Genomic DNA, 27,687 nt, shown 5'->3' with positions numbered 1-27,687 from the left:
CCGTGTCGGCCATTTGCATGGATGTAAATAGCTCATTGGGTTGTGAAGGGTTAATGTGACCAAATGATTTTAGTGCTGTGATGAGTGAAACAAGCTACTCTATCTTATTTTCCCATGAAGCAATGCACAATAATGCATATTGTACATATACATTTGGGTTGGATATCAGCCTATGAAATGTCTTCTTTGAGTTATGGGCAAAGTGCAAATCTTACGTCTAACTGAAGCTAATTTAATGACCAAGCAAAATCAATTTGCAAATGTACTGTATCTTCATGGATACGAACATTGGTGAGTCCGCCCAATGCTTTCACATGCCACACAATAACTCTAGTTCATGGATGAGAAATTTGCTTGTTGGTAGACTTTGCTCTTTGCCTGCCATTTAAATTAGGGCCCAGTATCTTATTACTAGCATTGCATTGGTGTTTAATACTACTGTGTAGTGTAAGAAGAATTCAATCTTTGGTGACTCCTAAATATTCACATTGCACAAATACACTTTATCGGCAATGGTAGACATACAGTACAGTAGCTGTGATGTGCATCTTAAAACCTCCGTGTCCTGGCAGTGTATGTGTGCGGGGGGCAGTATAATATAACCATGAAAAACATGACATAGTTTTTGTTCTGATTTAAATCTTAGGCCACCTCTGGATTTGTTGTTGGAGGGGTTATAATGACCCGCAATGACTCACAACAGGAAAGCTGTTGACGGAGCTGTCGTTCCCCCGCCCAGGCCACTGCCTTGCCCGCCACAAGCTGCTGGCACATTCATCTGTGATGGGGGGTCTCAAGATCAGCTGCTGACTTCACCGTGGCTGACTGTGCAGTGTCAAGCTCACCATAGCTGGGCGCAGTGAGGAGGGACCACCCGAAGTGTGTACTGTATGTCTCCGATGACCCTCTTTACTGTTCGCCCAGGATGGAACAGTGTCTCGTTATTCTCTTTGAAGCCCTTTGAATATAAACCTTTAACCATGCCGGCTCCAGCAACAGCATCCCTCTTGCAAGGTTGGTCCTACTGTAACTCTGCTAAAACAATAACTCTAATGGCTGGCCTAAGGCTAAAACCAAAATCATTTAAAAAATATTTCCTGCTCCTGTTGTATTCTAATAAATACATAAGTATAGAATGAGAAATATGTGTGTATTTGCTAAAACAACCAATATAATGGGTGCCCAAGACTTAAGCACAGTAGGGCTACTGTGTCAGCCTATCGAGCATCTCCAGAGAAAATCAGTGACTCAAGCTCAGCAAAATGAGATTCCGAGACCACCTGCATACTTCTCTGCCGCTATTTCTGAAAAATTCATAACTCTCCCACAGACATTCATGGAATATCCCTAGTCTTCATCTTCATCTTCTCTTGCCTCCAGTCGAGCAGATACTCTCGAGGTGATTTTTAAACATCTCAAAAGGATCTGCAGACTGAAGCCTCTGAGCAAGCATGTTTCTCCTCCTCGTTTTTGTTGTATCAAATCACTGAGGGAGAAGACAGCGAGAGCTGAAGAATAATAATTAATGCCTGAGAAATAGTCCCAGAGAGTTTCAGCCTATGCATATTTCACAGTGTGTATACTGTATGTGTATGTGTGGGTGTATGTGTATACTGTATGTGTGGGAGAGAGAGAGAGAAAGAGAGAGAGAGAAAGAGAGAGAGAGAGAGAGAGAGAGAGAGAGAGAGAGATAGTGAGTGAGTGAGTGAGTATTGGGGAGCTTAACAGGCTTCACTAACAAGTGGAGTTCACTGAGGGGGTACAAATGGCAGATCTTCAGCTTAGCCATGGTGCTGTGTCAAAGTCGGATCTAAGAAGTGTCTGTCATGATTTGTCACTGGAGTCTCACTGTCAGAGCACTGTGCTTCCCTCCTCGGACAGCTTGAATGCACAGAATAATGTGTACTGTATATGTGTCTGCGAGAAGGTCGTTATCTTGTCCTAGTTTTTTAGAATATCTCACTCTCTCTTGGACAACATCTCCCGTATTTGGCTGTGTGAGTCCCTGCAGGTTGCTGGAGGGCTGTCAGAAGGTTGTGTCAATTACTATATGTTTATGTGCATGGCACCGACCCGAATTGTGGCAACGAAACAAATCATTAGAAATTGGAAGGACACAGTCTTGGTCATGTCTGAACGCCTGGAATGCTAATACAATACAGACCCTCTGGCCTCCGTGTGCATGCGGAAATAGTGACATAAGATTAATATTTATCATCGGAGTATCAAAGTAATATATTCAATGCTGACATTGTTCCAATGACAGACACATGCCTCTTCACAGTAAATAATACAGTCAAGTCCCAGACCGGGGAAGTATAACATATGAAATATGTATGATATTATGGTATGTAGCCATATCATGTGACTTTCAGGATACCAGATGTTATATTAAATATGGCCCTCAAATGTGCAAGAGAAACAAGCATCTGCTGATTCAGAGCAAGTCGCTTGCTATTTATTTATTTATATATTATTCATCCATCTGGGCCAGATGTGTGCTCCCTGTGGAAAGTCGACGGCAAAACATTTGGGAATGCTCGCCATCTCCATGGCAGCGACATGTCCGAACCCTTCAGTGCTCTCTGAGCTCCAATCCCCACTGCGATCCCCATGACGATTGCTAATCCGTCAGAAACGCGGCCGCTACAGCTCACCTTATCAGCGCCCCTGAGTGGCACTGACAGATCAGCCGGCACGCCAACTCACTTCATGATGAGGGATTAACGTGACATATGGGAGAGCACACATAAGCACTTAGTCATCAAACAATTACACCGTGATCCCGGCGTATCAGGCAAATAATGACAGTGGCTAATGAAGCGCGACCACAAAGAGGGATTTCAATTTCCATCCCGACAATGGAGCTTCCAGTGGGTGATTTAATCTGGAGGTCTACGACACTGAAAAAAATGACAGTGTTTTTGGTACCTCCAAGACACGCATCTCTGTGTTTTGTACATGATAATGCATTGTAGCCTACATGATGTGCACTGCGCTAGGAACCACAAATCCACCATGAAGAAAATAGTGAGAGATGAAGTAACATCCAGTTTCCTTGTAGGATGCATTGTGTTACGCTTTATTCCAGACATAAAAAAAACTGATGGGTCATCTTTTCCAGTTCAATCTTCCAAACTGGTTGATGTTTTTTATTGCCTCTAATTGCTTGGTGGAGGGGGTGGGTCTTCTTTCCTAATGTCTGGATTTGTTAGTGGGTGCACACAAGTATCAGAGTATAATCACCTTATTCCCAGCTTTGAAAGGCTTTTTAGTGGAACGTTTCTCGACAGTTACCCTTTGGTTGTCCTATGGTTTGTCAGGAACGAACATTAGATTTTGGTTATGTCTTTTGGTTTACTGTATAGTACTACTAAATAGAGTGAGAGACACTTGGTACTTGTTTCATTCTTTATCCATTTCAATATTGGCGTATCGGTGGAAAAAATTACCGATGTGATTATTATAAAAATGCAAAATATCGGCCCTAATATTTCTACAGTATGCACTGTATGAAGGCACTTACACTTAATAGTTGCAATTAGTCCTCCCTTCCTGTCCACCTTCCGCCAATCTGCAAGATAAATCAAAAACAGACCTTATTCGTCCATTGTGCCCCCATACAGAAAGTGTAACCCCCTACCTGCTGCAGCTAACACCACAAACACAATTAAATTCTGTGTGAAACACCAAAGATCAAACAAACAAAACATGAGGTATATGAGGAATGAGGAAAATAAGGTGATTTGTGACAGCGTTGTGAAGAACACTATTGTCATATTTTCCTAACAGTGGCTGAAAAGTAAATGCATGTACAATCAACGTGAAAATGCTTTTCCAAAGTCTTTGTTGACCCAAAGCACATTTGAATTACATTAGCTGTTGTTTGTTTTGTTATCTCAACCTGAAGCTCACTTATTTACCTTCCTCTGCCTTACACAGACTAGAACACAATAACTGTTATAATGCATCAAGACATTCCACCACACAGTGTGGTCTTGCATGTAGTTACAGCATGCTCAAAAGAGTTGTTGTTTTTTCTTCCTCACATTGCTCCATTATACATTTTATTCCAACTATTTCAAACACCAATATCATTGCAGTAACTTCGCTATGCTTTGAACTGTCAGACATGTACAGTGTACTCACAAATCTTTATTGAAGTGAGTGGTTGCATTCCCCATGTACAGTAGCAGTGTAGAAAGAGACTACCATCTTGTCTTCCTTGCATCATCCCACTTAGTGCATATTGTTGTCAAGGGTTCCTTTTGAATGTAAAAATGATGTGCACATTACAGAATAAGTACTGATACCAAATAGTACACGCAGGTTGCACATAAGTGTATACTAATGTTACTGAGAATGCATGTGTTTAACTGGGTCATATATTCGGTCAGCTTGATGCTCATTATGAGGATAGTAATGAGGTAGTGGTGTTGCTACTGCTGGTAGAGGAATCATTTGACCTGTGCCAAATGAAATGTTACTTTTACAGTGTGGCCACTTAACCGAACTAGGAGGAGTGATGTTGGGCCCTATAATCTAATCTGTTATACATTATTGTGATATTCCCTTCCATGTGTAAAATAACCAGTAAGAAACAAAACAAAGTGTACTATACTAGACATAATACTTTGGGCAGGTGACATGCATGCATGCAGATGTTAGTTGATAATTATGTATTATGATACTGGGATTCTTTATATGCAATATGTAGCTGTGCCTGATGGCAGACAGTCATGTTATAAATCACTGTCATAAAGCACTTTATTAAGTTGTACACGTTCTCTTTCATGAACTAACAGCATCATGTGATGTGAGACAGCTTTTAACTAACCCACTGTTGTTTGTGCTATAGGGCCTTTCTCGTGGTATTAAATTTGAAAATAGATTTTGCATATCAACAAAGCTTTAGACTTTGCACTTTGTCCAGTATTTAAATTAGGGCTATTGATGCATTAGAAATGAATAGCTAAAACAATGGGAGGGAAGATTGACTTGTCTTACCCGAATACTGACTTGTCTTACCCAATCTCAAGGGGAGGCTGCCAAACCAGAGGTATTCTAGATTCCGAGAGAGACAGACAGAAAGAGTATTGCGTATTTTGGTATTATGCACCATAGGATAGGAGTCCAAGGGCGGCTAGTTGGACTACTACATAAAAGTTATAACCGTCCATCAACAATATACCATACATTTCTCTTTCCTGACATTATGCAAATAGTTAATGTTGCAATCTGTGATTCTGTTTGTTGTCTTGATACTGTATGAGTTTACTTTAAGTAGAGCCTCTAGCTTATGCATTCTATCATGACATCCAGATAAGAGAGCACACACTCTAAAAATGAATGTGTTGTAACTCAAACTGTGCTGTCCCTATACGGACAAGATGTTAACAAACAAAACAAGTTGTTTTATTTTCAACACATGTGTTTAAAGAGTGCACCTTTTTTCTCTCTGCTTCAGCTGCCTAAACTCTCGCAGTAATCCTGGCCCTCCACAGCATTCACAAGACAGCAGCAAATACTCTTAAACTGGATGTTTACATCCAGACAGATTGCATTTCATTATATGGTGTTTCCGCAGTTGCTGCAATTGTCTAAAATGGTAACCCATAGCCTGTGAACAGATAGGGTGAATAAATAGGGTCTGGCCATGCTCCATTGGGGATTCTTTCCAATCCTGATCCTGATCCCGGGTTAATCAGGTGACTTCACCACTCACTGCATAAGCTGATAGCCTTTCCCAAACCGCAAGGAAGGAAGCAATGTCTTTGCACTTGGTGAATACATTTGCTTTTGCTTCAACTCTCTCTGCTAGTGTTGGCGAATGTATCTCTCCTCACAGCTCAGTGCTATCATTGCTGTAGGCCTAACTTTAAAACAAGCACGGATTAGAGGCCACTCGTAACGACCCATGCAGCGATCCATTACGCAGAGCAAGTTTCCATAACCCCACTGCATTAAAAAGTGACAAAAAAAGATCACTCCAATCCAATCCACTTTATTTAGCACAATTTAAACAAACACAAGGTTTCCAAAGTGCTGTACAAGATGTAAGGTAGGCTATCAACATGCACATACTGCAACTTTGCCCTGCATGAAAAATAACACTAAAGGGATAGACTACAGATAACTTTATAAATAAGGTCATGCTCATTACACCAGAGTAGGCCTAGTGCAGGTGTTCAAAGCACACATAATGGCATTGACATTCTCCCGAAATCTGAGTTAGGCCTACTGCCTTCAACATAAGTTTGAAGTTGTTTTAAGGTCAATTTAAAAGGTTTTTGTTGTTGTTGTTGTTGTTGTTGTTTGTTAATGTAAAAAAAAAGGCATTATGTGACTTTAAGTGTGCAGTCTAAGACTTATTTTTCTTTATGAACAAGAGGTAGCCTGTATTGTGCTGTGCAAACAGCCTAGGCAGTTTTCAGGTTTCTGTACTTCAGTAGGCCTAGCCTATAGGCATTTATTTTTGACAACTTTGTTTATTCCCTTTTACAGAAAATATAGGCTATGCTACTTTTTATGGGCTACTCTTTCATCTTACACTCAAAACAGGCGTGTCTACTTTTGAGTTAGTATAGGCTATAGTCAGTGATTTCACATCATCACTTGCTTGCCACCCAAAAAGGCCGATTTCCATCTGGATGAGACACTAGCCTACTGGCGCAAAAGGAAGTGCTTTTGCACGTGTGCAGCAGGCATGATAACGGAAGACTTCTTAATAAAGAGTTTCAACGAAATGTGAAGTCCTAAAGACGACCAAACATCTTCAATTGTTTATTGTTTCTTTAAAAAAATGCTGTGTTCTATCATATTCTGCATCATCAAATGCTGTGTTCTATCATATTCTCATCTTGGGTTTTTATGACAAAGTGAAATTGATTAGGAGATATTTGTCGGCTACAGTTGCATACACTTCTTTGAGGGAAAAACAGCTAAAATAGCCCCTCAAAGAGACTTTGATACTTTTTTTGTTTTACTTTTATACTTTGATTATACATTCTTACCTGGTCAGTGTCATGTTCAGAACGCTGGTTACGGGACCTGCCTGGCTCCCGTGCACCTCCCGACCACTGGATGTCACTAATACGCATAGCGTAGACAATTTTGGATAGCGGTGAAACGCACGAAGAAAGAGCAGATTCAACAACAGTGCGGCAGGTAGCACTAAGCATTGGTATGTTTGCTTTAAATATTCCATTATGTTGAAACTTATGTAGGATATATGATTAGCTGAAACGCGGAACTATTTCAGTGAATGCTCAAATGTTGAAATCAGCGACCCGGTGTATTCAGAAAGAGCCCCTGTAGCTTCAATAGCTAAGGGGGGCGTTTCAATGGATCCATTTTTGACAGACTTGCCAGCTTGCTAACTTGATCACGTTTGCCACTTGGCAGCTAGCTTGCTAATGCTGCCTTAAATCATGTAGCATCAGCTAGTTGTTCATGTCTGCATGTTGTCTTGTTGAGTAATTTAGACGTCTCAAATGTCACTCCAGCATCCAGATGCAGAGCATCCTGCATTCTGCATCATCATTTGTCTGTCTCCTGTCTCGTTTCTCCAGTGTCTGACCCAGAAAGCAGAAAATGCCTGACGAGCGCGCTTTGAAGAACCCCTACAAAGATTACGATGGCACCCAAACCTTGTTTGACGCTCAAGGAAACGTAAGTTTGTCATCAATGTACCGTAACGTCATTGTTCACCTTTAGAGGCAACAAAGTGTCTGCACAATTTGACATCATCTGATCTGTCAACATGCTTGAGACAAAGTATAAGTATCTTCAAAAAATGCAAGACAGTTTATCAACATTTCCTACTTTTGTTGTAAAAGCCCTTCATTCATATTTAGACCATATTATGTCATCCCCCAGATAGGGAAGGTGAGAAACGCCTTAGTGGCACAGATTTTGCAGTGTAACAAATTGTTGCTGTTTTTCTGTCTCCAGTTAACAGCATCCTTTGCTGGCCGAATCACCCATAAGATCAATGACCTTCTGACGGCCATGGAGAAGGGCCTGAAGTCGGCCGATCCCAGGGACTGCACAGGCTACACAGGATGGGCCGGTAAAGACAACTCTCTCACGGTTCAGCACACAGTTTAGACTTTGAACAACTACTCTGTCAATACAAAAAGTGTTTTTGCTTAAGTTAATGAATTTTAATGAATAAGTGTTCACTAATTATAGAACTTTGTATACAGCTTCCTAATAAGATACAGTAGATAGATAGATATATACTTTATTGATCCCCAAGGGGAAATTCTAGAATAAGTGGTATGCAAATACACTCCCCCTTTTCTGAAATGTTCTAATCTCTCTCTTTCTCTCTCTCTCCCTCCCCTGGCACACACAAATGTATGTATACACACACACACACACACACACACACACACACACACACACACACACACACACACACACACACACACACACACACACACACACACTCTAACATAAATACACAGGCATCGCGCTGCTCTATCTGCACCTGCACGGCGTGTTTGGCGAGCCCTCTTACCTGCAGAGGGCGCTGGACTACGTGAGCCGCAGCTTGAGCCTGACCGGCCGCTGGATCACCTTCCTGTGCGGCGACGCCGGGCCGCTGGCCATCGCCGCTGTGGTCTACCACCGCCTGCAGAGGAACCAGGAGGCCGACGAGTGCGTCAACAGGTGAGTCACATGACCGCTATCTGTCATCCTCTCATCCACAAATCGTGCACAGCCGTGAAGGTATGTAAGCACTTCACTGCTCAGTATACTTGTATAATTGTGTGTGTGTGAACTTCTTGACCTCCGTCACCTTACCACAGTGAGAGATATTTATCACAGTTGAGGTTGTGTTCATTTGGCCATAGATTGCTGCAGGAGATTCGTTTATATCTGTATGATTCATTCATGCCAGTCTCTAATGCTGAATTTTCCCCTTGTCTATTTTAACACCAAGCAAATTTCCCTTGTGCTTTGTCTGACTCATTTCCAACTGCCAGTGCCAACGTTTTGTGAATCATATCATATGCAATAGATAATGCACAGCCCGTTACTGCAAAACAAGGTCATCGGGTCCCCTGAGGAAAAGTGTCCTTGTTTAGCCCATAGACTCAGAAAGGATTTGGTTTTGTCTGACAAGAGTGTGTCTCTCTGTGTGTATGCGTGCACGCGTGTGTGCATTTGTGTGCGTGTGTGTGTCTGTGTGCATGTGCGCTTGCCTGTGTATGTGTGTACGTGTATGTGTGTGTGTGTGTGTGTGTGTGTGTGTGTGCACGCCTAGGCTGCTGCAGCTGCACCAGAGTGTGGTGAAGGGCGTCGGGAACCTGCCCGACGAGCTGCTGTACGGCCGTGTGGGCTACCTGTACTCTCTGGTCTTCATCAACCAGCAGTTCGGCCAGGAGAAGATCCCTATGCAGTACATCCAACAGGTGAGCCTAGGAGACAGGGCACACCTGAAGCAACACCTCACATCAAGATTGAGAATCTACACTTGTGCATGTTTACTCGGCATGCTTGTTGTACTTCCAATTGCTGTTTTGTGTGTATTTGAGTTAGAAGTACTTTTTTTTGTAACATAAAAAATGGCAAAAATGATGGATTTACACAAGATTAATTTATATAGATATGATGGACACCTCATTAAGTGACAAAAGTAAAGTAAACCCTATTCCTCTTTGCTCGGTGTGCCTGTGTGTGTGTGTGTGTGTGTATGTGTGTGTGTGTTTGATATATCTCTGGGTTAGATCTGTGACGCGGTTCTGGCCTCGGGCGAGAGTTTGGCGAAGCGCAACCGCACCCAGGAGCAGAGCCCTCTCATGTACGAGTGGTACCAGGAGCAGTACGTTGGCGCCGCCCACGGCCTGGCCGGCATCTACTACTTCCTCATGCAGGTACCGTCTGATTGGCTCAGCAGCTCGTCATCATGGATGTGTCTCGATATGGACTGTATAACAAGGAAGTAAATTTAAAAAAATAAATGATAGAATAAATGACAATAATCAACATGGTGAAAACAAATCCTGTAATTTCAACAAGGATTTCAACGTGTTGGTGTTGACTAGTATTTTGACCTAAACCATCTGCTTGGTTCAACTGTCACCTGATGCAGTGTTGCTAGTAGCATAAGCTGAACATGATATGACAAATGACCTGCTCACTTAAGCAACACTACAGATGGCCCCAAAATGGCATGTGCCAAAACCTTGAGCAGTGCTGGGTCCTTGCGATGGGCATGGATAGATGCTTACTGTTGTCTTTGCTGATATAGACAGCGGTGTGGTACTGTGAAAGGTTTTCTGTCACTTTTGGGTGTTTACGTGTCATGTTCCTACCCAGAGCGCAGAACTGCTAGATGTGGCCTTGTCTCCCTTCTATCTCCTAGTTACTAGTGCAGTCTAAGAAACTATGAAACCTGCTCCTGTTCTCCCTGTATTACTTACATAATTCATAATGTAATAACTGAATGAATTATAATAATGTATGCAATATGTCTTTGTTATAACCATAACAAGACAAATTGCAAGAAGCATGGCCTGAAAAGTTGATGATATGTCTCAAACTGTGGAAGAGTCCTTATGTGTTATGAACGCCAGCAGTTTGGCTACTGAAGTCCAAGTTGAAGTTGAGCTGCGTGTTGCATTCTCATTGCGTGCCGTGTGCGAAAGGGCATTTTAAGGAGAGGCTGCTGGACCACTAGCTGTTCCCAGTGGGTAGGGAGTAGCGCTTTGCATGTCAGCTCCCTGGCTGGTAGGCATGAACTGTGAATCACCTCGGGAGCGCTTGGCTAAGCTGGAGAAGCACTCAATGCAGTCCGTCTGCCTCTTGACAGTCATGTTGATAACATCTTTCTGAGCTTGGCCTCAGTTGATCTCACGTGCTCAGGAGAAGAAAAAAAAAAATACATCAGAGCAACGAATGGGATGTCGGGGCTAAAAGAATCCAAATGAGAGGTAGGACCACTCGAGTGGTCTAAGAAAGCCATTTTCAGATGACGCCTTTGCTTCGAAAATATGGATTTTTCTAAGAAAGCTGCAGAGCACGGGCCTCATATTGGTGCTGTCCTTTTGAAGTATCCCTGAGGTGACTTTGATGGGCGCTTCAGGATGGTTCCACTGAGGAATTTAAAAAGTATCTCCCGTCAGTTCTCTCTGGTCACATGTAGCAAAGAGTAGAGACTGGTGGCTGTAAGAAAACTTCAAAACCACAAAAGAAAAAAACGCACTCCGTCATGGCTGTCCCACATTCCTAACACTCCTCTCTGCTTGTGTGTGTGTGTGTGTGTGTGTGTGTGTGTAGCCGGGCTTCGTGGTGGGCCAGGAGAGACTGACGACGCTGGTCAAGCCCAGCGTGGACTTTGTGTGCCAGCTGAAGTTCCCGTCGGGCAACTACCCGCCGTGCGTGGGCGACGAGCGCGACCTCCTGGTGCACTGGTGCCACGGCTCCCCGGGGGTCATGTACATGCTGCTGCAGGCCTACAAGGTGAGTCCAAGGGCATGAGGGGAGAAAGGGGCCGAGGAGAAACATAAACCTCTTTTTTTAGTTTCATTTTGAGATTTATTTCATTGTTTTATTTATTATTTTTTTATTTATGAATGACTGTATTTACTTTATTTATTTATTTATGTATTTATTTTCTTCAAAGATATCAGAATACAAGGTAGAGGCAGTGCAGTATGGTATGCGTGCCATACTTAAGTGTAGGTAGATTAAAGAGAAGCTGTCACCAAGCTGCACCACACACGCAACAGTTCAGAATCAGACAGACTGAGCACACCACTCGATTTGTCTGTCTCATTTGTACTCTGACTTGTCAGTGCATTAACAAATCTAAAATAATCTTTGTGTTTGTGCTTGGCAAATAAATGGTTTTATTATGCTTAAATAATCACTTTCTCCAATAGATATTTTTTTGAAAATGGTATTTGTTCTTTTTGGGCTATTGAATTTAATTTGGGGCTTCAGTTCCATTCCACATAAACTCAGAAGTTGACGTCTTCCGCGGCTCTTGTTTTCTGAGTTTCCCGACCCCCTACTTCCTTCCTACCTTTTGTCAAATTTGCCTACCCCAACTTCAAGGAAATATCCAACTTCCACAAGTTCTCTGGAGTGCAGCACAGTATAACGCCTCACCTGGTTCTTGATTAGCTGAACACAGTCGGAGTAGTTCATCTAATGAAGAGCTTAATGATGATGTGATGAGATCAGTCGGGTGGGTTTGTGCAGGGAGAGAGGTGTGAAATATGCCCAAGCAGCTGGTCCCCCAGAGGAGAACTCCAACAAAATGACTCCTGTGCATCTGTGTCCTATCATTCATGAGATTTGTATCGTTTCTCACATAAAACTGTGTTTGTTTTATTCAGCGGCTGCTATGACTGTATGGGTTTAAGTACCAATATTAATTAATTTAGTATTCATGTAATTGATTTAAAAGTAGATGAATGTCTTTCCCAAAGAAGTTATGGTCCCATGAAAAATTAAATATGTTTCACTTAATTACTTGACTATAAGTCCTGTGAAAGTATTTTCATTATATTCATTATATTCAAACCGTTACATTACAGATAATAGAAACGTAATAGGTTGTTATTACTAGACCAATTATTACTACAAAATCAACAGATTTTGTTGATACTAAACTTCCCTAACTTCTCTGGAAGAAGATACATGATACTGCCATTGTGAGGCTGCCATGGTTTTAGTTATGAACAAAATCTTGCAAGCTTTGGATCTTGTTTATTGAAAGGGTATATTTCAAAAGATGAATCAAATATGTTGTCTCAAATAATTAAACCAGGCCCGCTTAATTGTTACGCCATGTTAATTTCACTAGATTATTGCTCATGCTCAGCAGCTGTTGTTTTGTCTGATATGTCTGAAAACAGCAGTCATAAATCCTAAGTTATATGCATGTGCAGAATTTCTGTTCTTCACATGATACGGCTATCAATGAGCAGATGAAAGATTTAGAGCAAACAAAGGCCTTCGGCATACAACATAGCATGCAAATCTAAATCGAGAAGTGTCTCTAGAACTAGAAGGGCGTGAATTAACTCCTCATAGGCACGATGGGCAACACAAAGATTGACTATAAAACTAGTTTGTTCATAATTTAATGTTTCCGACAAAGTTCCCCAAACAGCCTTAGATGTCTGTTTGTAATTCACAGAGTACGGACGTGCATTTTAGCGGAATTTTCACGAATGCACTTAAAATAACCAAATGAGTTGCATGCAGACTCGGTTACTGCGACCAATGGAGACTTGAGTGGAAGCGCTACTGCCACTTGGTGGCTGTCACTGAGAACTGAAATTCAAACATACGGTGACTTTTAAATATGATGCGGATGGTAGAAAGCAGAGTGTGCAGTTCCTGTCATTTGAGAATTTAAAAAATGATGTTGTGCTTCAGTGTTCTCATTGTGCATGGATGCTTTGGCCTTTTTCCTGAAATGTATTATAATTGTAGGTGCTATAATCTGTGTCTATACACTAAGGCACAGTCGTCTGGATGTTCTCTACAATTGTCTTAAATGGAAAAATTCAGAGGTTCAAAAGAAGTTCATCTGAAATGTCAGACAATTTTACATGAACCTCTCGGTACATTTTATAGCTCTGTAGATGTTCCTGTGATGAATGTGTGTTTGTGTGTGTGTGTGTCAGTTATGTCATCAAAAATGAAGGGAAAGCTTATTTTATTATATTACAGTTACAGTCATTGCCAGATTTTTGTATAAGCCAGCCATCACCAGAGCTCCTCTCTCTCTCTCTCTCTCTCTCTCTCTCTCTCTCTCTCTCTCTCTCTCTCTCTCTCTCTCTCTCTCTCTCTCTCTCTCTCTCTCTCTCTCTCTCTCTCTCTCTGCCTCTCTCTCCCTTTATCTCTCCCTCTCTCCCCCTCTCTGTCACCTCTGCAGGTGTTCGGAGTGAAGCAGTACCTGGAGGACGCGTCCCAGTGCGCGGAGGTGCTGTGGCAGCGCGGCCTGCTCAAGAAGGGCTACGGCCTGTGCCACGGCGCCGCGGGCAACGCCTACGGCTTCCTGGCGCTCTTCAAGGTCACCCGCGAGGCCAAGCACCTCTACCGCGCCTGCATGGTGAGAGGGGAGCGAGACCGGTAGACACCCACATGAAAAAACGCGGTCAACAGTTGGTTTTCTTTTCCCATTCTAGTTTTTTTATGCACCATTCTAGTTTTATGCTTCTCTCCAAAAATGTGCTCTTTGGATGGAGATGGAGAATTTTCGAAGTAAACGGTGGCCAAATGGTGTGTATCCAGGTGAAGTTACACAATGCAATGCAATGCATTACCGTTTACTGGCTATGCTTGCAGTCCTGCCAAGGCAATGTGCCATACTAGTCTCAAATCTATTAGGCAGAAGAGGAAGGGGGGGCTGTTTTTTTTTTTGTTTTGTTTGTTTTTTTCCAGAAGGTGTTGGCCAGTGTCCTAGACAGGTCCATGGTGATTGCTGTGAGAAGTGCATTGGCGCTTTTTGAGGGCTCACACACACACACACACACACACACACACACACACACACACACACACACACACACACACACACACACACACACACACACACACACAGGCCCACCACACCGCTGCTGTTGCTGTGCAGCCAAGCGGTGCCTCCTGCAGGCTCTGGCCGCCGTCCAGGCCTAAATGGAAAATTATACCACAATTTGAATACGTCTGAATCCGCAGGAATGTCCACCTCTTATTTACATGGACGACTGGTAGGCCGCTCTCTCTCTCTCTCTGGTATCAGACGAGGGGGCAGGCAGCCAGGGGGTGGGTGGTTGGGGGGCTGGTGGGTGAGTGGGTGGGTGGTTGCTGGAGGGGGGTTGGGGATTAGGGGATCATTTGGTCCCCATGCACTGCCTGGAGGCCCTCCAAGTGGCAGGCGCCCTCGAGGGTAGTTTCATCAGGCGGAGGGTATTTATATCCGTCCCCCAGAATAGACGTGCCTACTCCACACGGGCCAAGGCTCCGAGCATACCCTCACACTCACTCACGCTCAGCTTTGTTCCTCGCTGCTTTCGATTGGGATTGTGTGTGTGTGTGTGTGTGTGTGTGATCGTGTTTGTGTGTGCGCCTGTGTGTGTTTTTGAGGGATGGTGGTCTGCTTTTGAGCAGCAAAGAATGTGTGACATTTATTGACGTTCATCTTTGATGAAATTGAATCAGACGGACCTTTTGAATGTGATAACAGTTACTGTAACAACAAACTATTTCTCATACAGTGTTCCCTTCGAGACACTTCCATTAGCCATGCATCACTTCTGAAATGTACTCCAGATATGGGTCTTGTCACAAACCGTCTGATAACGTTGTTGATTGCGTTTGAGGCGAGGGACAATTCCCTCAAGGTTGTTGGAAAGTTGCCTGATGACTAATAGCGTCTGTCTCTTCCTGCAGTTTGCGGACTGGTGCATGAATTATGGCAAACATGGCTGCCGAACTCCAGACACTCCATTCTCTCTCTTTGAAGGTAAAACCGAGCGAAAATCCATGCCAATTCATTAAGTTGATGATGCCTCATTATAATCTGCACTTTTTTTAATAAATGTGCCTCCCTCGCTAATTACGGGTAATTAAACTTTGCTGCCTCCTAATTACTGTCTTTTTATTGTTCATCACCCTAATTTTGATTTACTCAGGTCACAGATTAGTTTAGCGCTTACTGGCAGGAGTCTTTGCCATTAGTGAGCAATTATGCGCAAGCTTGCAGAAATGAGGTTGTGGGCTACCGAGGACTGGGCTTTAATTGCCTGTATTACGTTGCTTACTTTGAACACTTAGCCCCCTGATCTTCGCCAGTGTGAGCATCGTGTAAAAGAAATGTATCAGTTAAGAGCTGTTCCCCAATCGGTTTAATCTGCCCTGCTTTTAAGTGACAACAGACTGTTGTATTGAGGTGGTATGTGCTGGATCAGTGCATTTTTGCTTAGGGAGGCAGTAGTCCAGTATGCATAGCTTGTGGCTCAATGGTCTAGGCTGACAATCTGAAGACTGCCGATTCGAATCCCAGATGGTCACTTGATGTCGTGCCCTTGGACAAGGCATTTCATCTGTACCATCTTGGGGTGTAGGGGTGTAGTTTGATTAAATGATGAGATCAAATATTACAACCTTTCACAGACCGCATATAATAAAATGATGTTATTAAAGGTCTAGATGAGTTCATGTTTGTTAAGGAGTTTGTTACAATGGTAGAACTGCTATCTATGCCCCCTGGCGCCAATATTCAATGCCATTTAGCACTAAGACGGTACCCAGTTAAATTGATCAAAAGCTTGTGTTGAGGCTTTTTCTACAAGTGTGATTTATTATACTGACACTCTTTTCTTTTCTTTTCTTTTCTACACAGGTATGGCAGGCACCATTTACTTCCTGGCTGACCTGCTTCAGCCTATGAGGTCAAAGTTCCCAGCCTTTGAGATATAAAGGTATCCATGGCCACCTTCATCGAGTCCAAGGCTACTTCAACTACCATGTTCTGGAAGGCTCTTTCACGTCTCTCTCTCTTTTTCTGCTTGCACATGAGAACTCTAAAGTCTTGACACACATTAGTTGTCATGGCTACATGCTTTGAAATTTTTCTTTTTTTTTTCCAAAAAAAAAAAAAAAAAAAGAATTGGCATGAAACACAGAGATGACAAAAACAACATACATCACTACACACACACACACATTCTGTGACCACACATGGTAACGTGATGTGCAAGTCAGTGTGAACCCACAGAAGTCTCGATATATGTCCAAGTCCTGGTATAATTTTCTATAGTCTGGTCTTGAACTCATGCCTATTGCCCATAGGTGTATGAATATTCATTGGACTGCTCCAAAGCTTCCAAGGATTTAAGAGAAACCGTTTAAGAGAACAGTGATATGTAGGCGAACACCCTTTGCACTTGCCGTGTTGGTTTGCATGCTAAAAGCTTGTAAGTGTCCGCCGGCATCATAGGTTTCATAAAAAAAAAAAGGAAAAAAAGAATATTGCTCTGAATTAAGAGTCGTCTTAAGGAAATGTGTGGGGAAGGGGGAGAGAATGTTGCAATGCTGTCTGCTTGTTACCAAGGTGTGACTGAACAAAGGCATACAAGTAGTGGTCTTAGGAATCAAATTCATGTATGGTACCTAATTGTGTGCATAAAATGTGCTGCCCATTCATTTTTATATGTATGTTGCTTACAAGCAAAAGGAAAAAAAAATGTTTCGGTGTCAGTATTGTATGTGGATATAGCCAGTGGGATTGAACGTCACTTGCGCAATTCATAATGACTCTGTTTTCTTTCCCTTATTGATCTTTTTTTTCTAAGTCTTTTATTCACTTAGCATGGCTATGTATTATTTTTTATTTGAATTTGTCTTGCCTGCTATTTACACAGGCAGTTTCTTTTTTATGGCATTAATATGGCTTGTAAATAAGTACTAAACAGTGTAACTGTAAACTTGTTCACTGAGCTAGACCATGTAGATTGCAACATTGCCTGACCTTTGTTTCTTACATCTCCATAAGCTCAATAATAAAATAATATTTTTACGTCTGTCCATCTGTCTTCCACTCTTTATGCACCGTTGACAATGTTTTCTTGATTTACATTTATTAATTTAGCAGACATTTTTATATCCAATCCAACTTACATACATCGGTTATATTACAGGAGCAATTTTCCCCAGAGCAACATTTTATAGAAAGACAAAGATTGAATTTAAATGTCTAATGGAACCCTGCATGCATTATGTAAGGAGTTTCACTTCCATCTTTGGGTCAGTTAAAGTAGCATAGCAAGCCTGTAGTAGCATAGCTTTTCCACAAGGTGTCACTACAGACTTATCTGCACAGCTCTGATCTGCGATCTTTTGACAAGATGTGAACCAAGTGAAGCTGCCTGTCACATGATCAGCTCAGACCAGGAAGTCTCAGGGGATACTCTGCAAACCTGGGTTTCTCATAGTAAATGCTAACATCAACAGTGCAGTGGAATACATTGAATTTACCAATGCCACTTGTAAAATTATTTTATATCAATTTAAACATCAATTATAGTCTGGTTTTCACCATACTAAACTCAATCTTTTAAGATTGAACATTAGTCTGGGGAGGCTGCGCTTTGTTTCTACTGCACTTCGTGTCGCTTAAGTTTCGCTATCGTCACGTCACCGGCCAATAGTGTGCCAGGACTAGAGTATGGCCATTTCTGATTGGTGCCAAAGGTTCTGGCAGTAAACAGAGGAGATAGATCTGCTGTTTTCCAGCCTGAGCTGCCGGGCGAAATTCAAATTCCCCGGAAGTTCAGGCAGGGTTCACCCAGCCTACATCAATTACACAAAATGGTTCTAAAATCAGTTCTAACCTAAATGGATATGCTCTGGAGTTATCCTTGAGACATGCTGCATCATGGACTAAATGTTAGGCATGCCACATTTAAGTTGACGTGGATTTCGAATTAAAACTGAATTAAAAATGTTGTGCTCACCATCTCATCACAATACCTGATGAGATGGTGGACCTATCATAGTAAGCCTACTAAACTTCAAAGTAAGAGATGGCAGACACATGTATAGGGCTTAGGAGTGAAAATAAAATAATGTATATGAAAGGTGTCAAGGTGGCCCCCATACCTAAAACGTTTCAACACCATCAGATCATGTTTAGTCAACTGTTTTCATGTCTGTTCCACTGTTCTGCAGCAAAAATTATTGACATGAAATCTTCTAATCTAACCTCAGCTGCAGCATCAAACTATAATGCTTCCCAGTGTGGGACATTCACACACTACTAAATGCAACCATTTGGAACAACCATTTTCTTACTCTCACATCCAATATCCATCTAAAAATACAAAAACATGATACATTTGATGCTGCCATGGAGCATATTTTCATATGCATTGACGTATATGTATGTGAAAACAGTGGAGGACAGTGCAACCGGAAAGTTTTCAAACCCTTTCATCTTTTACACATTTTGTTAAGTTTCAGACTCATATTACTATGAATAAGATGCAGAAGCATCTCAAGGACCATTGAAGTAGGATGCACGAGAGCAGAGAATTGTGAGTGCCATAATCAAGGGTCTGAATACTTTCAAATGGAATATTTCAGTTTTCTTATTTTTTTTATAATAAATGTACAAAACACTATAAACACCTTTTTTGTGCAATGTTGGAGTATAGTGCATAGATTGATGAGAAAAAAATGAATAGAATACACTTCAAGATGAGTCTGAAACATAACAAAATGTGAAAAACTTGAAAGGGTCTGACAACTGTAGGCCTACTCCGCCATATGCGGTGAAAACTTCCACCTGTTAAAAACAGGTGTAGCCTAGGCTAATCCAATTCCAGTATATGTGTCAATTAGAGACATTTTCAGAGACAGCTGAGTCAGTAACCTATTCAGAGCGTCAGTTTTCTTCATTGTAGGCTATATGTCAGAATCAACTTTAATGTTTTGTTTGCCTGTCTAACATTGTGTTTTCACTTTCATGACACTTCCACTTCCCAATCTACTACACTAAGGCAGTCTTTCCCAACCTTTAATTCCTTGAAGGCCCCCTTGCCTGTGTCTAAGACAGGCCAGGGTCCCCTACTCAAACTCCTTCCCACATACACACACAAGACATTGTTTTATTCAACAATCGGGGTCCGGGGATGAATTAGCCTAACAATGCCTAGTCTAGCCCGACCTGAAGGTTGTGCAAGTTCAGAGGTCGAGGTAATAAATAGCTAGGCCTACATGAATTTAAACGTGGAATAAAAATCTGTTTTAATTACTGGGATGTTATACATGTAATGTGTGCAAATATAATTTTGGTAACCTCACAACCTCAGCCCAGGCAACACTGTGCAGACCCCCTGCAATCTCTGGCGGCCCCTAACGGGGTCCCCGCAGCAGACCGGAATCGGCACATCTCCAAACTCAACTTTCCTGATATGTTGAACTAACTGGTTGTTGAAGGCTTAATAAGGAAGAGCCAACTGTGTGCGAATGTAAATGTGTAGGCGTGTGTATAGGCTATGTGTGTACGCGTGTGTGTGTGTGTGTGTGTGTGTGTGTGTGTGTGTGTGTGTGCGTAGGCTACGCTTCTGGACAAGGGTTGAGTGTGGGTGGGAGTGACAGACATGTCGCCAACCCCTTGAGAAGCTAGCGACCTGTTCAGTGAATACCTCTGAGGAAACACGACACGGCCGAAGACGAAGTGCCTAAATATAGGACTCATCTGCTCTGGGGCGCGGCCCCTGCACTACTTCTTCCAGACCGGAACACTGAGAAACGGGAAGGGGTCAGGCTCCACTGTCATTCCGTTCGTCGCTGAATTGCTAGTACATGATGGCTATAGTTGAGTTGGTGGTCTCTGTCAATTGTCTGTTGCAACTATCTTTAGGTACAATGAACGCTTGAGCTGAACGTTGTTCTTTGAAGAACGTTGTATGTGCATCAGGCTAGGCTAGTGTCTTTTTGGACTTGTATTCAGAGGCTAAGTCGACGTTGCATTAGTAGGCTAGTTTTAAAACATTGTATGGTCGCACACGTGGGCATAATATCTTAGCTGATAAAACACACAGAAGTACTTTAACATTGTTTAGAGACGCATCTTCCAAGTTTCCACAGGTCACGAGGTAAACTAGTTGGTTTATGATTACAGGGAGATCTGTAGAGTTTTTTTTTTTGTATTAACGTAGGCTAGCTATTTATATTAAAGAATAGACTCACATACTGTATAATGACTGTCAAAATTGAAACAAACATAATTTAAGTGAGACCATACATGTATTCTAGGAGTCCTTCAAAAGAGACTATAAAAGTGCATCACTGCAAAGGATGGAAATATTACATTACCACAAGACAACTTTGTCATTATCGCCTTTACTTCGCCGCTGGTAAGGTCCTCTTGGATGCGTGAAGAAGCTGCGTTACTTTGTGTCACCTACATAATTACAGTATGTAACACGCGTCGAATTCTATGCTGTTTCCGCCAACGACATGAGATTGTTGCACTCAAACATCAATATTTGCTTTCCGTCAGCACCACGGATAGCTCCGAAAGCGTTCCATGAAATCAGTGGCTCTCAGAGGCTGGGATGTTACATAAAAGACTTGTTCTTGTGACATTGGATAGCATATTTGCAGTTGCACAGTTGCAGTTGTGTTGTTGTCCAATGCAGCAACTGTAAATATAGAAATGTAAGTGCCCTTTGTAACTAATATATTTGATGCTAATGTGCAATTCACCCAAAAGTGTAAACAGATAGTTTAAAGTGTAAACAATAGTCCCAAAAGAGTATAAAAACGACTTTATTCTACTACCTACAGCAGAATATATTATTGTAAACAAATCACTGGCCCCACAAATTCTGTGTGAATTGTAGGTCAAAATCTTAAAATGTGATATTAATCTTAGATTCAAAGACTAAGATTGGTTGGCTTGCCTGTTTTCTCGGTTAATGTCACACGGTTACAAACGTTGGTGCTCTCAGAAGTTTATAGAGTGGCCAACTGCCTAACAAGCAGCATCCAAAGCTTGGCATGTGAAGAGGAATTTCACACCTTCCTAACTTAATGCGTGTAAAGATGAAACAAGAGGAAGTCAGAGAACCTAGTCTTTTCACTTTTCACTTCAGCTTTTTACTGCACCCATGATCCAACCATAAGAGGACGAGTCGACCGTCTTATGGGTTAAAAATATCACACCATGTAAACTAGACGCATAGGTGAGGAGGCATTGCTCAATTACAAGCCAATCTTACAATCCTGAATAATGCATTTCACATGCCAATAGCGCTGGACACCAGCACCAAAACCTTTATGCCTCCAAGACTAACCCATTATTCAGATTTGAGTAATTAAATTGCTGAACCAAGCCAAGCAGTCTTCAAACCGTCCTTGAGCGTGTTCTAAATTTATCGCCCTCCCCTTCTGGAGCGTTGTCCAGCCCCCTAGCCAAGGCCGTCAGTCTCCTTCCCTGTTTGCCCTAAGAAAGTTAAAGAACCTCCAAAGCGACACTTGATCCGACATGTGACATCACAGTCTGAACTTAAATAAGAAGGGCCTAAGCCCGTGGTTCAGGACCACTCTCCTGGGACTCCGGCTTCTGTTGACTTCTGCCTAACCGCTCCTCCATCTACATATCATCATGGTGTGTACTGCGGATATTTGCATTATTCTATGGATTTCGTGTTCGTTTGTTTGGATCTGTGGCTGCCAACACATCTTGCGAATATAGGATACTTCTTTAACCAAACCTGTCAAGGCATGCAATTCCACTCTGCTGTTGGTTCTGTATAACAAATACTGGACATATGCAGGGATGATTTCATATCATATAATCAAAAAAAACAAAACAACAAAAGACTTTTGTCAGAAAATACATACAATTTATGAAAAAAGAAAAACAACTTAAGAAAAGATAGAAGACGTTTCAATTCCTACACTGCCATTAGTAACTTCTAGATGGACCTACAGTGTTTGATGGGAGAAGATGTGTACATCTATGTAAACTCTTGTGTGTATGTATGTGTGTGTGTGTGTGTGTGTGTGACTGTATGTGCGTGTGAGAGTATGTGTGTGTGTGTGTGTGTGTGTGTGTGTGTCTGTGTCTGTAGTGATACTCTTTAGCAGCAGAACTAACATAGTGCTTGTGCCTGTGTAGGCTGATGCTGCTGCTCCTCCTCCCGCTGAGGCGGCTCCCGCCGCTGAGGCTCCCGCCGCCGCTGCCGGTGGAGACTTCTCCGCTGACCAGATTGAGGGTAAGTCTCCATCACTGGACACGACTTGACAGCAACAGAAGAGCAGGGGAAGCATTCTGAGTTAGCCCAGACTCAGAGGGTCAGCCTCTATCACTGAACATGATTTAGAGGAAGTACAGTAATGTTACAGTGAAATAAATATATGTTTTATTCATAAATCTAGCATCAGTATGACTACTTCATGTGAGTGAATCTTTTGGTAGAAGATAGCTAGTGTGCTGTGGATCAGATCTAAAGTTTCAGAATCTTTTCATACTACACTACGAATTACAGTACTATGCTATTCGACTGCTACTATGACAACTATGGGAAAAGTACTGTATTGGAAGTATTGCGTTGTTAAATGGCATGGCATTGTGCACTTATAGTAGGCCACATGTCGGTGTACTCTGTGTAAATGAGTTGCTTTACTGTCTGAAAATCAGCCAATGCGCTGTGTACCCTCTTTGACTGACAGAAGAAAAAAAAAAGATGGTGGAGTGCTCACGGCATGATGGAGGGCTAGCTAATCTCACAGTGTTGAAAAATATAAATATATGCACCAGTTGAAGGATGGGTCGTCACACGTGTTGATTGATGTTACAACACAGTTGACAAGATGGTGGACACTGAGACTCTTGTTTCCTTGTTGTACTGTAGATGTAGTGGTTGTCAATGGACATAGCTTTCAGGATGAAGAAGATATTCCACCTTGAAACTCTTCCACAATATATAGAATTATTGTCAGAAGTTCTGTTAGCCATGAACAAAATCTCACCAAGACAATGTGAAAAGTCTGATTGGAACACTTCCTATTACTCAGAGCAGGTAGATATTATGAGGAGTAAAACCACAAAACCACAGCATTCTTTCTCAGAAAGAGAAAATACATTATTTTGCAATGGGACCTAGTGTCTTTAAGTCCAAAATGTAAAACATGTCCATAAACACCTGCTGTCTTGGTAGCAACACAAAGTGTTGGAAAATGTTTCTCAGCTGTTGAGGCCATTCTTAACTATTCTATTCCCAGTGGTGGTAACACAGGCTTCAGTTGCACAGTGGTCCTTGGACTTTGTACTAATCTCTATTCGAAGATTCAAAGATGGCGTAGGGTCAGTTTTCAAAAGACATTTGCACCGACGCCCTTGCCACCCCTTCAGGCTTTTGTCATTCACTGAACTGTACAACCCCTTGCTAAGATGTCCTTTTGCCCGAAGGCATCTATTGAGGATCATTTAGAATAATTCTTAATACTTAATTCAAAAATCTATCATATCCTAAATTCAATTGAAAGTAGTGTGCTCCAAAACATATATTTATATTAGATGTAGGATAATCATTGGGGAGTAAACATTCTGTAATATACATTCTTTAGTTTCAATCGAATTAAGAGAATAGAGAGGTCTTTGTGAAAAGCCCTTCAATTGATAGTGCTTACTTCTGTGTTAGTAAAACCTCATTGATAGATTAATTAGAACAGTGACATGACAAGTACATCTGTCAGTTCTATTGGTGTGCAGCTTTCAGCTGCACCTTCCTCAGCAAGAGTGCATGCTGGTGGGTGTTGATTACGCTGCTGTCAGCATTCTTGTGCGCAGCTTGGGTCGCAGCGAGACCTCCACTGCCCTTTTACGGCCAGGGCTGGCTTCTTGGGGCGTATCGATTGCCCGGCGCACTCCGTTAAATGCCACCTAAACATGATCTGGCTCGCAGCAGCTGGCCTTGCTCAAAATCATGCCTGGCCATTAATCTGTCAGCAGATCCCTGTCAATTCCACAACCCCAGTGGATCCCATACACATTGCAATCTCTTGTTTTTTCACTCACTACAGACATCGCCTATGCAGTACCTTCCGCTTGGCAAATTGTATACACAGCTGTCCAGCTCAATTAGTGGAGGACACAGAGACAGAGAGACACAGAGAGAGACAGTAGAGGAGAAATGTCTTTGAACTAACTGTAGGACAGGTGGTAGGAAAGCACGGTACACAAACACGTGAGCAATGTGTGGCTTGAAATGTGACGAGTTCTCACCGCGTAGTATAAATTACCACATGCCTGGAAAGGCAAAGACATTTTTAACGATGTTTGTTTCCTTTGTTATGAGAAGAATGCCTATTGCTGTACTAATGTGCACTTCCAGTCCTAAGTAGTAGCGATAGTACTGTGCCTAGGAGAAGTAGAGAGCGGAAGTGTACTAAGTGTCCCCTAAGTGTACTAAGCAGAGTAAAACCACCCTGTTTTATCACCCTATTAACACTCTCATCACCTCTCTCTCCTATTGTCCAGACTTCAAGGAGGCCTTCGGTCTTTTCGACAAAGTTGGTGACAGCCAGGTTGCATTCAGCCAGGTTGCCGATATCATGCGTGCTCTGGGCCAGAACCCCACCAATGGAGAGGTGAAGAAGTTGCTGGGCAGCCCATCCGCTGAGGGTAAGCTCCTACAATACATAACACAATACATATTTTAAATCAGCCTCTGAATCATGTTTTGACTGTTGAATGTATTATGCTACATATTTGATATCTACCCCTTCGATATGTTACAGTAAATACTGGATACACACCTTTTTCCTCACTGAATAGAGTACTAATTGTTTTACAAGGTTTTAGATTTACATTTCAGTTTTGTATCATTTAGTGAATAAAGTATCAGCTCAATCTATAGGCTTCCATCAGTACAGTATTAATCGAAAAGGTGATAAAAGCGTGCAGTTCCCTGTGTGTTGTTATGTGTGTGTGTGTGTGTGTGTGTCAGACATTAATGAATGTTGGTTTGTCCGTGTGTCTTCTCCGGACAGATATGGCCAACAAGAGAATGGCCTTCGACGCTTTCCTGCCCCTGCTGGCAGTACAGGACAAGGTCCAGAAGGGTACCTATGATGACTACGTTGAGGGTCTGCGCGTCTTTGACAAGGAGGGCAACGGCACAGTCTTGGGCGCTGAGCTGCGTATCGTGTTGGGCACAATGGGTGAGTAGTCACACCAGAGAACCACGGGAGATGTAGTCTATTTTTAAACTACTAGCCTATCTAAAAGTATAGACTAAGAACTACACACATTGCCACTTCCTTGGATCACAGCCTATTTTCCTTTCTAATATCAACAGGTGAGAAGATGAAGGAGGATGAGATTGATGCCCTCATGACAGGTCAGGAGGACGACAACGGCTGTGTCAACTACGAGGGTAAGTTTTGTCCATTCTCTCACAGTATATTCGGACTATTTTACATCCCCTTTCACCTCAGTATATTTTTAATATCTGGATGCACACACACATATGGTTAGCTGACTGCAGTCACAGGCCTTCCCAGTGCCTGACACGTTTATTTACAGAGATGTCCTTAAACGGAATATGGTGAGGTGCTCTAAATGTTATTTTCTCTCTCTACCCCAACCCCACCCCCACCCCCACCCTCCAACTCCTCCTCCTCCTTCAACCACCAGCTTTCGTCAAGCACGTCATGTCTGTGTAAGAGGCCCCCAGGTGGGAGTGGTGAAGAAGATGAAGCCGATCTACAAACCCTCAGGGTGTCAGGACATCCAACTCTGTTTCTAAGACCAACCTAAGAGAATTAAAAAAGGACTATGGGATGTCACTCTTCAAGAAAAACACTTTTTTTTTTTTTTTGTCCTTTTCATCCATATCCACTTGACCTTTTTTCCCACGTTTTCTCCGCTCATCCTCTTTCTGGACGCTACCGTTCTCTCTCTCTTTCTTCTTTTTTTTCCTCCTCTGCCACCAACTTCACTCCCCTCCCTCCCCACCAGGGCGACGCTCCCTGGCTTGGCGGGAAACGGGGGAGGAAGGGTGGGCCACCCATGAAGTGGGGGTCTCCCCCTGCCTTGCCCCGACTCGCCCCGGTCACTTCATCACCGGCCAGTCGTGTTAAAGGCACCTGGCACGCCTGTGGACAGCTCGCCGAAACTACCCCCTCTCCCCCAGACGCAAAATCATCTTTTATTTTCACTCAGAATAAAACCTTTTCCAAAAGTACAAGCTCACCTTGTTCATTCTTGATCTTTTCCACTAACCTACTTCCATTATTCCTCTGCTAATGTTCCAGTGAAATAAATATTTATTTTATTCATAAATCTAGCATCACTGTGTATACTTCATGAGTGACATGATAGTATGTTCTCTTTCACTTTCAGTGGAAGATTGGTCAACAAAGATTGGTCAACAACTGTATCACACACTACATCAGTCATTTAATTTGATGTAAGCACATATTTATGATTAAACATGACAAGTAATGAGATATAAAATCTCAAACAAATCTTTTATATATCGAACAGATATCATGATAGAGACATCATGATTTGAAATAGAAGTCATATGAATAAATTTGACAGCATTGTGCTGTAGCCTACCAGTTTAAATGATTAGGCTACGCCATGATTCACTGAAGATTATGAATACACATAGGAGAAATCGGCATGATCTCATAAGCCTGCAATGCATATCTGATAGCTTACTCTTAAGATAAAAATAGCTACCAAGATACCATACTACTCTGTGATAAAGCTATTATTACTTCACTGAATTCTCAAATCGTACGAAGCCAGCATTTCCCAATGCGGTATCTCAAAGTTAGCCTACAAACCCAGACTCAAATCTAGGAAGAGCTATGAGTAATGAAAATGGTCCAACTGGAGGGGCGGTTCCAATCATGGACAACACTCTATGAGCAATGTTTACTGATCAGTGCTGTCGTCGTCTGTTTAACTCATAGACTGTATAGATCAGTCTATGGTTTAACTAGTCACTGGCCGGCCTATATCATATTATGCACCGATGTGATAAGTGCAGCCTGGATCCAATGGGTAATGGGCATCATTACTGACTGCTAGAGTGACTCGCTAAGCAAATTCAAAAGTACTCTCGCGAGAAATCTGGGTTTCCAGGGTAGTACAGAAGTCCTAAGTGGAATGGAACTGATAGTGAGAATATTTTTAGCAACGTAAAA

The 27,687-nt window shown here is 42.2% G+C and overlaps 2 protein-coding genes across 2 annotated transcripts; both read left to right on the top strand.

Annotated features, from left to right (window-relative positions):
• Positions 1-7,048: 7,048 nt before the first annotated feature.
• lancl1 (LanC antibiotic synthetase component C-like 1 (bacterial)) lies at positions 7,049-17,534 on the top strand. The gene is made up of 10 exons (XM_062528246.1): positions 7,049-7,183; positions 7,572-7,671; positions 7,954-8,071; positions 8,472-8,676; positions 9,275-9,422; positions 9,738-9,884; positions 11,290-11,472; positions 13,904-14,080; positions 15,403-15,475; positions 16,355-17,534. The coding sequence occupies exons 2-10, from the start codon at positions 7,594-7,596 to the stop codon at positions 16,429-16,431; spliced, it is 1,206 nt and encodes a 401-aa protein (XP_062384230.1). The 5' UTR covers positions 7,049-7,183; positions 7,572-7,593; the 3' UTR covers positions 16,432-17,534.
• A 4,449-nt stretch (positions 17,535-21,983) lies between these two features.
• Positions 21,984-26,717, top strand: mylz3 (myosin, light polypeptide 3, skeletal muscle). Its single transcript, XM_062527792.1, has 6 exons — positions 21,984-22,129; positions 22,643-22,739; positions 25,007-25,150; positions 25,519-25,689; positions 25,827-25,904; positions 26,165-26,717. Exons 1-6 carry the CDS (start codon positions 22,127-22,129, stop codon positions 26,191-26,193), a joined length of 522 nt encoding a protein of 173 aa, XP_062383776.1. The 5' UTR covers positions 21,984-22,126; the 3' UTR covers positions 26,194-26,717.
• Positions 26,718-27,687: the final 970 nt, after the last annotated feature.

This window comes from Sardina pilchardus, chromosome 23 (assembly GCF_963854185.1).
Source record: "Sardina pilchardus chromosome 23, fSarPil1.1, whole genome shotgun sequence".
Taxonomy (NCBI): domain Eukaryota; kingdom Metazoa; phylum Chordata; class Actinopteri; order Clupeiformes; family Clupeidae; genus Sardina; species Sardina pilchardus.
This window is presented reverse-complemented; position numbering and strand designations above follow the sequence as displayed.

Bases quoted from the DNA above. Each gene is read 5' to 3' on its own strand.
- lancl1 (XM_062528246.1), top strand. From the start codon at position 7,594: ATGCCTGACGAGCGCGCTTTGAAGAACCCCTACAAAGATTACGATGGC. The intron at 8,677-9,274 runs GTGAGTCACATG...GTGCACGCCTAG, and splicing joins GCCGACGAGTGCGTCAACAG to GCTGCTGCAGCTGCACCAGA. The intron at 9,423-9,737 runs GTGAGCCTAGGA...TCTCTGGGTTAG, and splicing joins CTATGCAGTACATCCAACAG to ATCTGTGACGCGGTTCTGGC.
- mylz3 (XM_062527792.1), top strand. The intron at 25,151-25,518 runs GTAAGCTCCTAC...TTCTCCGGACAG, and splicing joins GGGCAGCCCATCCGCTGAGG to ATATGGCCAACAAGAGAATG. The intron at 25,905-26,164 runs GTAAGTTTTGTC...TTCAACCACCAG, and splicing joins CGGCTGTGTCAACTACGAGG to CTTTCGTCAAGCACGTCATG.